The sequence below is a fragment of the Marmota monax genome, unplaced genomic scaffold, assembly GCF_021218885.2.
Source record: "Marmota monax isolate L192 unplaced genomic scaffold, Marmota_monax_Labrador192_F-V1.1 WCK01_AAM20220418_F8-fsc00006, whole genome shotgun sequence".
NCBI lineage: Eukaryota > Metazoa > Chordata > Mammalia > Rodentia > Sciuridae > Marmota > Marmota monax.
The window spans coordinates 20,546,715-20,559,404 of record NW_026693712.1 but is presented as its reverse complement, the minus strand read 5'-3'; the positions used below and the strand labels follow the sequence as shown (position 1 = coordinate 20,559,404).

Sequence of the window (12,690 nt, the reverse complement as noted above, 5' to 3'; positions counted from 1 at the left end):
CTGCTGAGGGCCAATCCAAGCAGGCACTTCACAAGCCTCTGATCGGTTCTTTTTCTTTGAGGGTTGGGGAGTGGTTGGGGCTAGGGATTGAACCCAAGGCACCCTGCATGCTAAGCACAGGCCCTACCACTGAGCTACACATATGTTCCAGCCCCCTGAAGGATTCTGAACCAATGGAATCAGTAACAGTGTTGTTGTTTTATAGTTTTTCCCTTGTGAGTCTTAAAGCACTAGACATTTTATTCATAATTTCTCACCCACCCGGACCCATTTGAAGGATCCTTTGATATCCCCTCTTTATAAATCAGACAAATCATAAATGCTCCCCTTAGCCAGTCCCATTCCCTTCTGGACAGCCAATGTAAAAAGACCAGATATCTTACTTATTTCACTACATGAAGTACCTCCCTCTATTTCCAGCTTCTGAAATCATTAAAAAGCAACCTTTGGTTTGAGAAATATTTATTTATAGAGAAGTAGTTAAGGTTTAATCTAATTGCCCCTAAATGAATCCTTTGGAACAAAAATATGTGCAACATTTATGGCATAAATCCAAATCTCAACACCCCCCCCCCCCTTTTAAAAATATTAGACCCAAAGACAGTGTGGACTCCATGGTTGTTAGATAAAAGCATTACTCTTATTAGAAAAGACAACAGAGAAGTGGAAAACAAGCCCTGAGATCTCTGGTCAGAGTCTCAAAGAGAGGTCCAAACTCCAGAAAGGGTCAGGGTAGCAGCTCCAGGTTAACAAAACAGATTTCCATCATCCACTGGGTTGGCTGGCACTCATTCCAGATTACTTAAGTCTCTTCTCTTGTCTAACCAAATACTCAGCACCTACAGAGTCAAGGCATAGATAGTAAGCTATGAATCTTAGAAGCTACAAAGAATTGAATGCAATTTTCTTTTTTGGCAAATAGATCCAACTACATTTTTTTTCTTTAAAGTATGATGCTGCCCAGAAAAGAAACAGGCAAAAAAAATTTTTTTCCCTTTTGTGGTACTAGTGATTGAACCTAGGCCTCATGCATGCTAGGCAAGTGCTCTATTGCTGAGTTACATCTCCAGCCCTTTAAAATTTTCATTTTGAGACAGGGTCTCTTCTCACTAAGTTGACCAGGCTGGCGACAAACTTGTGATCCTCCTGCCTCAGCCTCCTGAGTAGCTGGGATTATAAGCATGCAACCCTTTGCATAGCTCAAATGTTCCTTTGAAGCTACTATGTCTAATCCTCTAAAGATGAGAAAGTGTGAATGTACAATAATATCAACAGATTAAGCAACCAAAAAATGGACAGCGACTGTAGTTTACATTTTTAGCCCTCTGATTTGAAGCTTCTCTGGAAGTAAGAGTCCTATTACTTGTCCATCTCCAGCTTTCTTGCTACCTACCTTTATAGACTACTTCATTTCACTATGTATTAAAGATGGACCTATTGAGTCTCAGAGTTTTCCAAATCATCAGGCTCAATCATCAATCCTTAAGGTCCTTGAATCACCTCAACATCACCCTCATTCTTATAAACTTTTCAAAATCAGATTCCAGAGGCTGTGCACCTTTTCCTTGCAGCTCACTCCATGTAGTACCTGAATTTGTTCCAAGACTTCACGCTGCATCTCCACAGCCATATGATATACATGATGATCAGAGTCATTGTACATCACAGCATTTTGGAACATCAGCATCAGATCCCGCTGGAATTGGGCCATGGTATGAATCCGCCCCTTAGACAGATTCCTCTTCAGGCTAGTTAAGTCCATGGGTCTGCAGATGGCCAAGAGAAACCAGAGAAAATCAAGCTGTAATGTGTAAAAAGTGGTGACCTAACATGCTCTCTTAGATAACTGTTGTTTTATTTTGTTTTTATTTTTCATATTGGGTATTGAACCCAGATTACTTTACCACTGTTCTACATTCTTAGCTTTTTTAATTATTTTTATTATGAGGTAGGCATGGAAACTGCACCCAGCAAACTGGCTATAATGAAAAATGGTAGCAAAGATAATAAAGCCCATCAGATAATAAAATAGCAGCAGCAGCTAACATCTGACTATTTACAACAGGCCAAGCACTATGATAGATACATTCTATCACAAATTAATCCTCTCAATAAACAGATAATGTAGGTATTATTACTGTTGTTATGATGCTGATGAGGAGGAGAAAGAGGAACAGGAGATGGAATCTTACTGTTTCCAAGGCTGGTCTTGAACTGTAGATCTTCCTGCAACAGCCTCCCAAATGACAAGAGAACCAAGCATGATTGTGTGTGCCTATAATATCAGCTATTCAGGAGACTGAGGCAAGAGGATTATGGAGACAGCCTGGAAAACTGCAAGACTCCATCTAAAAACAAAAACAGGGCTGAGTGTGGTTATACACACTTGTAATCCCGGCAACTCAGCAAGACTGCAAGTTCAAGGACAGCCTCAGCAAGTTGGCAAGGCATTAAGTAACTTAGCAAGACCCTGTCTTATGATAAAAAAAAATTAAAAAGGAAAAAAAGAAAGACTGTGGATGTATTTTGGTGGTAAGATATCCCTTGGTTTAATTCTCAGTACCAAAAAAAATAAAAAATAAAAAAAAAGGATTATTATTAAACTTTGTTGGGCAAATTGGGAAACTTTAAAAGGTTAAGTACTTGCCCAAAGTAACACATTCTGGACTCCAATTCAGAGGCAGCCTGACTCCAAAGTCCACAGGCCAAGACACTCTTCAATTATTATAGGAACAGAGTCAGCCTCAGGTATCAAGGCTGTAAGGAGCTCCAGTATTCAGTTTGTCTTCAATAATCACTGTCCTTCCCCACATGAGGACAAACCATTTGTCCTCTCAGGAGTGTATAGAAACAAGGCACCATCTTTTTAAAAAAATATTTTTAATTATAGATGGACACAATACCTTTAATTAATTAATTAATTTTTATGTGATGCTGAGGATTAAACACAGTGCCTCACATGTGTGAGGCAAGAAAGTACCATCTTGGAAGCAGACAGGAGATCTTACTAGACACCAGTTCTGCCAGCATCTTCATCTAGGACTTCCCAGTCTCTAGAACCATGAGAAATAAACTTCTATTACCCAATCTGAGGTATTTTGTTTTAGCACTACAAATGAACTAAAGGTTCAGCTATGATCTTTTATATTCTATTACCACACTGTTTTATAATAGCATTTTAGGGAAAGGGAGGGGGAAGGGGAGTAGCAAGGATTGTCGAAGGTGATGGTCATCATTATACAAAATACATGTAAGAAGATGTGAATTTGGTGTCAACATACCTTATACACAGAGATATGATAAACTGTGGTATAAAGGTGTACTAAGAATTTTAATGCAAAAAAAAGAGAGTTCACATATAATGGCATAATTTGGCATGAACATACTTTATATACAGTTACAAAAAAATCGTGCTTTGAATGGATAATTATGAATGTAATGCATTCCACTATTGTCATGTATGTAAGAAATAAAAAAAAATTCAAAATACTGTACTCAACCAATGTTTGTAACTTTGTATGCAACTTCTTTTTGGGTTAATATTTTTGCCTCAGAATACCTATAACTAATTAATTGCCTTAAAGTTTTGGAGGCTGAGACAGGAGGATTAATTGAAAGTTCAAGGTCAGGCTTGGCAACTTAGACCCTGTATCAAAATTTTAAAAATAAATAAAAAGGGGCTGGGAATGTGGCTCAGTGCTAGAGTACCCTTGGGTTCAGTCTCCAGTACCATACACATTCACAAAAAAAAAAAAAAGTCAAAGACTAATTTAAGACTATAATGAATGGATCATATTACTTGAAAAGTCAATACTGCAAAAAAAAAAAAAAAAGTTTACTTGCATTACTTCTCAAGTGAAGACACTGAACTCCTAACTTTATAAACTTGTTTGGCTGTAAAATATATGTTGAGTCTGCTGGGTCCAGTGGTGCAAGCCTAAAATTCCTGTGGCTCGGGAGGCTGAGGCAGGAGGATTGAAAGTTTAAAGCCAGCCTCAGCAACTTAGCAAGGCTCTAAGCTACTTTAGAGAGACCTTGTCTTAAAATAAAAAAATTAAAAGGGCTGGGGGATGTGGCTTGGTGATTAAGCGCCTCTGGATTCAATTCCTGGTACAAAAATTGTGTGTGTGTGTGTGTGTGTATTGAATTTATAAGTAATTTATAAGTAATATAAATAAAGAAATAATCTAACAGATGGGAAAAGAATGAAAAGACAGATATAAAAAAGCAGCCAACCTTTCTTGACACCTTTTCCACTGACCTTTTCACCACATCCTTGTATCCTGGGGCCTGCCTTTCTGACACAGGCTTCAAAAATGGACTGCTGAACCTGTTAAGGGACAAACCCAGAAAAAGTGAAGAAACCCTGGCAATTACTCTAAATAAGAAGAGTGGCTATGAACAATACTACTTAAAAATACAGAGTTAAGGCTCAGTTCTTGTTAGATTTCCCTTAGTGGAATGCAAACTGAGCACTATTAAGAGGAAATCTATTGTGAATGCCTGTAAATCTCAGTGAGGATGGCAAGTTGGAGGCCAGCCTGGGTAACTTAGTGAGACCCTGTCTCAAAATAAAACAAAAAGAACTGGGGGCACCTGGTTTGAATCCCCAGTACTGCCAAAAAAAAAAAAAAAAGGAGAAAAAAGAAAAAAGAAATCTAAATCTATACATTTCCTCTTGCCAGTTTTAAAAAAACAGTGAAATATTTAACTATTATTATAATATACTAATTTAGAGCTCAGAAATTTGTTCAAAGCTCCTGAGGGCCTTTATATGTTTAAAAAAAAAAAAAGAATCTACCATATGTCATATTGTAAGGAGGCATACATATTTTAAGTACGAAATATCATGTAATATAAATCAATTTCAGGAGACAATTCAAATGGCACAGCAACATTTTTATTATTTCTTTTTAGATATACATGACCGTAGAGCATATTTTGACATATCATACATATATGGAGTATAACTTATTCTAATTAGGATCAGATCCCATTCTTGTGGTTGTACATGATGTGGAATTATACTGGTCATGTATTCATATATAACACAGGAAAGTTATGTCTGATTAATTCTACAGTCTTTCCTATTCTCCTCCCCTCTCCCCTTCCCTTCATTCCCCTTTGTCTCATACAATGGACTTCTATTCTTCCCCTCCTCATCCTTCCTTGTTGTGGGTTAGTATTCACATATCAGAGAGAACATTCAGCCTTTGGTTTTATGGGACTGGTTTATTTCACTTAGCATGACATTCTCTAGTTCCATCCATTTACCGGCAAATGCCGTAATTTCATTCTTCTTTATAGTTGAGTAATATTCCACCGTGTATATATACTGCATTTTCTTTATCCATTCATCTGTTGAGGGGCACCTAAGTTGTTTCCACAGCTTGGCTACTGAATTTAGCTGCAGTAACTATTTCTTGTACAGACCAGTAAAAGCAGCTGAGTCTTAGGTATTATGACCTGTTTGAGGGATAAACATATCTCCTTTTATACTTAAGACCTAACGTGCTAATGCCTCAGTTCTGAACATAATCCTATTACCACTGTGGAGACCCACCTGTGACTGGCAATCATCTTCCAGACTGGCAAAAGAGTTTTTTTAAATAGCAAATGATCCTGAACAGGGTCACCTTGACTTAGATCAGTCCTAGAAGATACAACATGACAGAAAAGAGATAGTTAACTTTACAAATGGTATTCTGTCTCTCCAGTGATGAGGTTTTCTCAATGCATAGTGCTCTTAATTTTAATACCTGAAGGAATATAATACCACAGGAATAAAAATATATTTAATGCCTTTTTTTTTTCCAGGGGAGAGTACTGGGGATTGACCCCAGGGGCACTCAACCACTAAGCCGCATCCCTAGCCCTTGTTTGTATTTTATTTAGAAACAGAGTCTCAGTGGGTTGCTCAGGTCCTCACTAAGTTGTTGAGGATGGCTTCGAACTCTCAATCCTCCTGCCTCAACCTCCTGAGCCACTGGAATTACAGGTGTGCATTACCATGCCTGGAACCTTTTCTACTCTTTCTACTTTTTTAAAAAATATAATTTTAGTTATACACGGACACAATATTTTTATTTACTTTTATGTGGTGCTAAGGATCAAACCCAGTGCCTCACATGTGAAAGGCAAGTACTCTGCCACCAAGCCACAACCCCAGCCCCACCTTTTCTACTACTCTTGAAGATTTGTTTTGTAGCAGCCATGACTTTAAAGAACTGATCTAGGATAACGCTTTTTTTTTTTTTTTTTTTGGTACTGGAGATTGGACCCAGGGTGCTCCATCACTGAGCTACATCCCCAGCCCTTTTTAATTTTTGAGACTAGATCTCCCTAAATTGCTGAGGGTGGCTTTGAACTTGCAATCATCCTGACTCAGCATCTCAAATTGCTGGGTTTACAGGCATGCACCACCATGCCAGGCTGAAAGCAGTCTTTGTTCAATGTTTCCCAAGTGCCTGTGACAGAACATGGCACATAGTAGGTGCTCAGTAGGTATTTGATAAGTTAGTCTGGTCCTGTTTTTATGCAGAAATATGTCACACTAATACAACCTCTCCCATATTTCCAAAGAAAGAAATATTTACTTCACATACCAAATAACAATTTAAGTAATTTTCTTTTTCACTTTCCCCTGTATAGTGATCTTTAAAACACCTAAGACAAAACCATTTTTCCTTCCTTCTCTGAGCTAAACTGTCTCATTTTATTTATTTATTTGTTTTGTTTGTGGTGCTGGGGATGTGAACCCAGAGCCTTGTGCATATGAAGCAAGCACTCTACCAACTGAGCTATATTCCCAGCCTATTTAGAAGAGTACTGGTTCAATTTTTCTTTTTCTTTTTCTTTTTGGTGGTACTCAGGATTGAACTAGGGCTAATCGCTATACCTCTGAGCTACATCCCAATCTTTTTTATATATATATTATATATATATAAATAATATATTTATAAATACATATATTTATTTATTTTTTAGAAGTAGTTGGACACAATACCTTTATTTTGTTTATTCATTTTTTTAATGTGGTACTGAGGATTGAACCCAGGGCCTTGTATGTGCCAGACCAGCACTCCACCGCTGAGCCACAATCCCAACCCTCTTTTATTTTTTAATTAAAAAAAATTTAAATGTTGATGCAGGGTTTTGCTAAATTGTCCACACTGACCTTGGTTAATCTTGTGATCCTCTTGCCTCAGTCTTCAAGAGTAGCTGGGATTACAGAACGCATCATGCCAAGAAAATGCTATTATTATTATTATTATTATTATTATTAATACTGAGGATTGAACCCAAAGGCACTTAAACACTGAGCCATAATCCCAGCACTTTTTATATTTTATTTAGAGACACAGGTCTTGCTAAATTGCTGAGTCTGGCCTCAAATTTGCAATCCTTCTCCTGCAGCCTCCTGATTCATTGGGATTACACCATTCCCAGTATAAATGCTATTATTTGTAGAAATCTATCAGAACAGGGAGCCCAAAACAAACTTCTTTGTTTCTGGTCACTCAACAGAATGAATATTTTCTCCTTGGTACTGGTGGTATAACTTCATTCACATATCCATATAACAGACCTTTAACGTACCTACCATACGAAAAGCACTACGCTAGGATTGTAACTTCATAATCACAACTTTGTTGTAGAAATTCCTTGCCTACCTTTATGGGAATGAATGCCAAGCAATGATAGTAAAATAAAAGTGAGACTGGAAAGATCCTTCGGACTGGGAATGGTGCTCCAAAGACTCTTCTTTTCTTCTTGACAGATCAGTACAGACCAAGGGAAGTACCTAAGAAGAAGGCTCTAGAGATTTATTCATTTATTTTTTACAGTGATGGGGATTGAACCCAAGGCCTTGGCTATGCTAGGTAAGCAGCACTCTACTAGATAACTATATTCCACTCCCCACCTCTGACTGAATGTCTTCTTTTAAAGTAGTTTTACGCTTCCCTACCAATAACAAACAAACAAAAATCACCTTTTTAATCTCCCCTTAAGGTATCATGCCAAGTAAATATGGAAACTAGTATCTATTGCTTTCTAATAAAGATTATATGATTACTATAGTGACTCACACCTGTAATCCCAGCTACTGAGGAGGCTAAAGTAAGAGGATCACTAATTTGAACCTAGCCTAGGCAATTTAGTGAGAACCACCCCCCAATCTCAAAATTTAAAAATTGAAATTAAAAAAATGCTGGGAATGTAGCTCAGTGGTAGAGTACTCCTGGGTTTAGTCTCTAGTACTGCACCCCGCAATAGATTTAAGAAACATTCTGACTGAGCAATCTTTCCTGAACAAATGAAGCCTAGTAATTAAGAATGAAGAATTAAAGGACACTCAATGTTGATGAATCAGACTTGTTTTATAATAGGAGAGCCTATAGATCTATATTTATATGATGTTAAAATTTACATTTGGTGCCACGCATGGTAACACACGCCTATAATTCCAGCAGCTCAGAAAGTAAGGCAGAAGGATAATGAGTTCAAAACCATTCTTAGCAACTTAGCAAGACCTAAGTAAATTAATGAGATCCTATCTCTAAATAAAAATTCAAAAAAGGACTGGGGATTTGGCTCAGTGGTTAAGCACCCCTGAGTTCAATTCCAGGTATCCCCCAAAATTATATTTGAGTCATTGGGATTACAGGCATGTGCCATCATGCCCAGTACAAATGCTATTATTTGTAGAACTCTATCAGAACAGGGAGCCCAAATCAGTGAGACCCTCTCTCTAAATAAAAAATAAAAATGGCTGGAGAATGTGGCTCAGTGGTTGAGTGCCTCTGCATTCAATCCCCAGTACGTACCAACCAACCAACCAATAAATGTATATAGAACCTAAGTGCAGTGGCACATGCCTGAATTTCTGAGTCCAGGAATTCCAGGCCAGACTAGGCAATATAAGAAGACCTTTCCTCAAACCTAACAAAAACAAAACAAAACAAAACAAAAATCCAACAAACATATTTAATTCACAGTGTTTTTCTTTTTTTTTAACTTATAAAAGTAACTCATTTCATTGTAACATATTTAAATAGGAATAATAAACAGAAGTTAAAGTATGAATCTTAATCTTGGATAAAAATCTCTACTTATAGGGTTTTTTTTTTTTTTTAATTTGTTTGTATAATGTTGGGCATCATACCAAGAGCTTCAAACATGTTAAGCAAATTCTCTACTACTGAACTATTCCCTCAGATCTATACTTACAGTTTGGAGGAGTTTGCATGACTGAGGAGGATATCCACAAGGGGAGTTTCCTGAATGCTGAAGCCATCATCACAGTCTCCTGAAGGGGGCTGGTCTTCCATCTCTGAAGCATACCCTTCACCTTGATCCTCCTCTTTGGATTCTAGCTGAACCTCACCCTGAGAATTTAAGGAAACTTTTACTATTTGTGTGGTAATTTTATTTGCACAGAATAAAATAAGGCTAAACTTAAGGTGAGAAAAGGCAAATTATTATAAAGCTATAAAAGAAATTAGAGAAAGCCGACTTAACTAGACCTAAATCAATAAATTCTTAGTAAGTATCTTGCTAGAGAATTTTAACTCTGCCTCCTCAACCCCCAAATGAAAAAACAATATTTACTCAGTTTTAGTTGGATGCTGTACTCTTTGAAATTATCAATAGAATCTGTGGGCCCTGGAGTAACAACTATAGCTGGCCAGATTTTTTTATATATTTTTATATGTATAAAATTTTGTTTTGTTTTTATTTTGGTACTTGGGATTGAACTCAGGGATGCTTTACCACTGAGCTACATTCCTAATCCTTTTTTTTAAAAGACAGATTCTAAATTGCCCAGGTTGACCTTGAATTTGCAATCCCCTTGCCTGGGCCTCGAAAGTAGCTGGGATTACAGGCATGCAGCACCACAACCACTGGCAAGATAATGTCCCCCAGGCTGGTCTCAAACTCCTGAACTCAGCTAGGACACTGGGTGAACTGTTTCATTTAAATCTCACAGCAGGGGCTGGGGATGTGGCTCAAGCTGTAGCGCGCTCGCCTGGCATGCGTGGGGCCCGGGTTCGATCCTCAGAACCACATACAAACAAAGATGTTGTGCCCGCCGATAACTAAAAAAAATAAATAAATAAATATTTAAAAAATAAATAAATAAAAAATTAAATCTCACAGCAAACCTACAAAATAGAACACATTATCCTATTTGGAGTAGAGACAACTGAGGTTCTAAAATATGTGGTGATATGCCGAAGAACACACAGCTAAAAGTAGTACTAAAACCAGGATTTGGACCAGGTAGTTATAAACCTCTGCAGTTAACCTACGAGCTCTAACCACTCTGCTCTACCTCCCCTTGAAGACCAACCAGACAGCTGATTTAAATTATTTACTTACCTCTTCACTCTCTGTGGGTAGTCCCTGAATCGCACTAATATCTGAGGGAACAGGAACCACCTCAGGCTTTCCATTTTCTCCCTGCAGCCTTTTTTCAGCTATTAAAGGTTCTACCTTGGCTAAAGGCTCTTCAGTTTCTCTGCAGGGATTCCCTTCTCCTTCAGTGGCTTCAATTTCCCTTCCCTCTTGTTGTTTGGTACCAGATGGAGGATAGCAGCCTTCACTTGAGTCTTTGCTGCTAATGCACAATGGCTCCATTAAATAAGCAACCTGTAATCAAAGTGTACAGAAACTCCATGCAAATTATCCACACATCAGTAATGGCATATGCTTACACTGACACTGTGATTATGCTTGAGATGGCAGATAGGTTTGAAATCAAACCTATCAAATGTATACATAGGCACTGGGTTAGTTGCTAGGGATGCTATAGTAAACAAGAAAGATACAGTTCATGCATCTTCAAGGAGCTTATGTTCTCAATTTTCAGTTTTGATCAATTGGGACTTGCTGTCTAGAAAACTTGAAAAATGTGTTTGCTACAGACTTCAACAGAGACAAGTGGCAACATCTGAACTAGATCCTTGCTCATCCTGTGTTCAGTTGTAGCATAAATTCTTTTGTCCAAATAATTATATTTCTTTTTTTAAATATTTATTTATTTTTTTTAGTTTCTGGTGAACACAATATCTCTATTTTATTTGTATGTGGTGCTGAGGATCGAACCCTGCACCCCGTGCATGCCAGGCGAGTGCGTTACCGTTTGAGCCACATTCCCAGCCCTATATTTCTTATCAATATATTTCTTGTCCTTATCTCTGTATCAAGTTAATAAGAACCCTTTAAAATTCTGACTTGCAGCCAGGCACAATGGTACACACTTGTAATCTCAGTGACTCAGGAAGCTAAGGCAAGAGGATTGCAAATTCAAGTTTGTCAGCCTCAACAACTTAGTGAGATGCAGTCTCTGGGAATGAGGGTTAGGGGAAGGGCTGTAGAGTAACTCAGCGGTAGAGTGCCCGTGGGTTCAATTTCTAGTATGGGGGTGGGGGGACTGCCTTAAATTATAATATTTTAAGCTTCAAGGAGAGTTTTGTCGAGTATAACTTCTCATGACTCTTAAAGAATGAATTGCCCCAGTGGCTGGGGAGGCTGAGGCAAGAGGACCACGAGTTCAAAGCCAGCCTCAGCAATGGCAAGGCAGGTGCTCAACAACTCTGTGGGACCCTGTCTCTAAATAAAATACAAAATAGGGCTGGGGATGTGGCTCAGTGGTTGAACACCCGAGTTCAGTCCCAGGTTCACCCCCCAAAAAAATTTTTTTTAAAAAGAATAAATTGCAAGGATTCTCATAAGGCAGTCTTACATATAGAAATTCCACTCCTTTGATTTTAGCGCCCTAAAGACTATATTTGGTGCATATTCTGTATCAGCACCAAGTGCAGGGGACACAACAATTAGCTTAGTCATTGCCACTATGGGCCTCATATTTTAGTAAATATGGAGAAAGGTAGCTACATGTAAGGGTGAGCATTCTCTTAAAAATTTGATGTTCTTTTGGCTTTGGAATTAATGCCCACTATTACCTCAGAAAGAAAATGGAGGAGGTTCTGGCAGTTGACTTGCTCTGCCTCTTCCTGAGATTCTTCACTGCCTGCATCTCCCACAAGCAGCTCACTAGTTTCTCTCCCTGGGCTGCTTTCCTCTAGTTCCTCAGCCTCTGGATCTTCAGTTTCCCTCCAGCTGCCCACATCAAGATCCAGACTGGAGTCCCATGAACTGAAGAGGGACCTGCAGTCGTTGCTCAACTCAGAGTCATTGGGATAGTCTTGTTCAGAATCCAACCAAACCCACTCACGCCCCATCTGTAAATACACAGAACAAAAATGCATTAAATTTATTCAAATAATATCCCTAAGGCATCTCCATCTTCCAAGTTCAGTAGAAATACAAGGGGCCAGAATTTTTTCTCTATTCATTATCAGGAAGTACAAAAACTAGCAGAAAGGAAACATTAAGAAATGAAATAATCTTTTAAAATAAGAAAAAGCTTCATGTCAATATAATACACATTACCCAATAATGTTTTTTACTTGGATTTCCTCATACTCCGTAAGAAGGGAAAGAACTAGACACAGTTAGCTTAACAGACTTCCTTTATCCCAAATAACCCATAAATTCAGCTAAAAGGCATCAAATTTGAGGGAACAAGAGGTACATTCCTCAGCAAATACATAACCTATTAACCATCACATCCTTAAAATTCACTTTTGGTCATATCCAACTATCATTTTTCATAGTAAAAAC

The 12,690-nt window shown here is 38.0% G+C and overlaps 1 protein-coding gene across 2 annotated transcripts; it reads right to left on the bottom strand.

Annotated features, from left to right (window-relative positions):
- Positions 1 to 535: 535 nt before the first annotated feature.
- On the bottom strand, positions 536 to 12,428 carry LOC124103721 (bromodomain-containing protein 8-like). Of its 2 annotated transcripts, XM_058584304.1 has the most exons (7): positions 11,970 to 12,428; positions 10,384 to 10,653; positions 9,232 to 9,389; positions 5,564 to 5,653; positions 4,262 to 4,330; positions 1,589 to 1,766; positions 536 to 839 (listed from the first exon to the last, which is right to left on the bottom strand). In XM_058584304.1, exons 1-7 carry the CDS (start codon positions 12,273 to 12,275, stop codon positions 789 to 791), a joined length of 1,122 nt encoding a protein of 373 aa, XP_058440287.1. In that variant the 5' UTR covers positions 12,276 to 12,428; the 3' UTR covers positions 536 to 788. The 2 variants fall into 2 exon arrangements, with proteins under 2 accessions (XP_058440287.1, XP_058440286.1); XM_058584303.1 differs by lacking the exons at positions 536 to 839; positions 1,589 to 1,766 and having other exon boundaries at positions 3,903 to 4,330.
- Between the last annotated feature and the right edge of the window lie 262 nt (positions 12,429 to 12,690).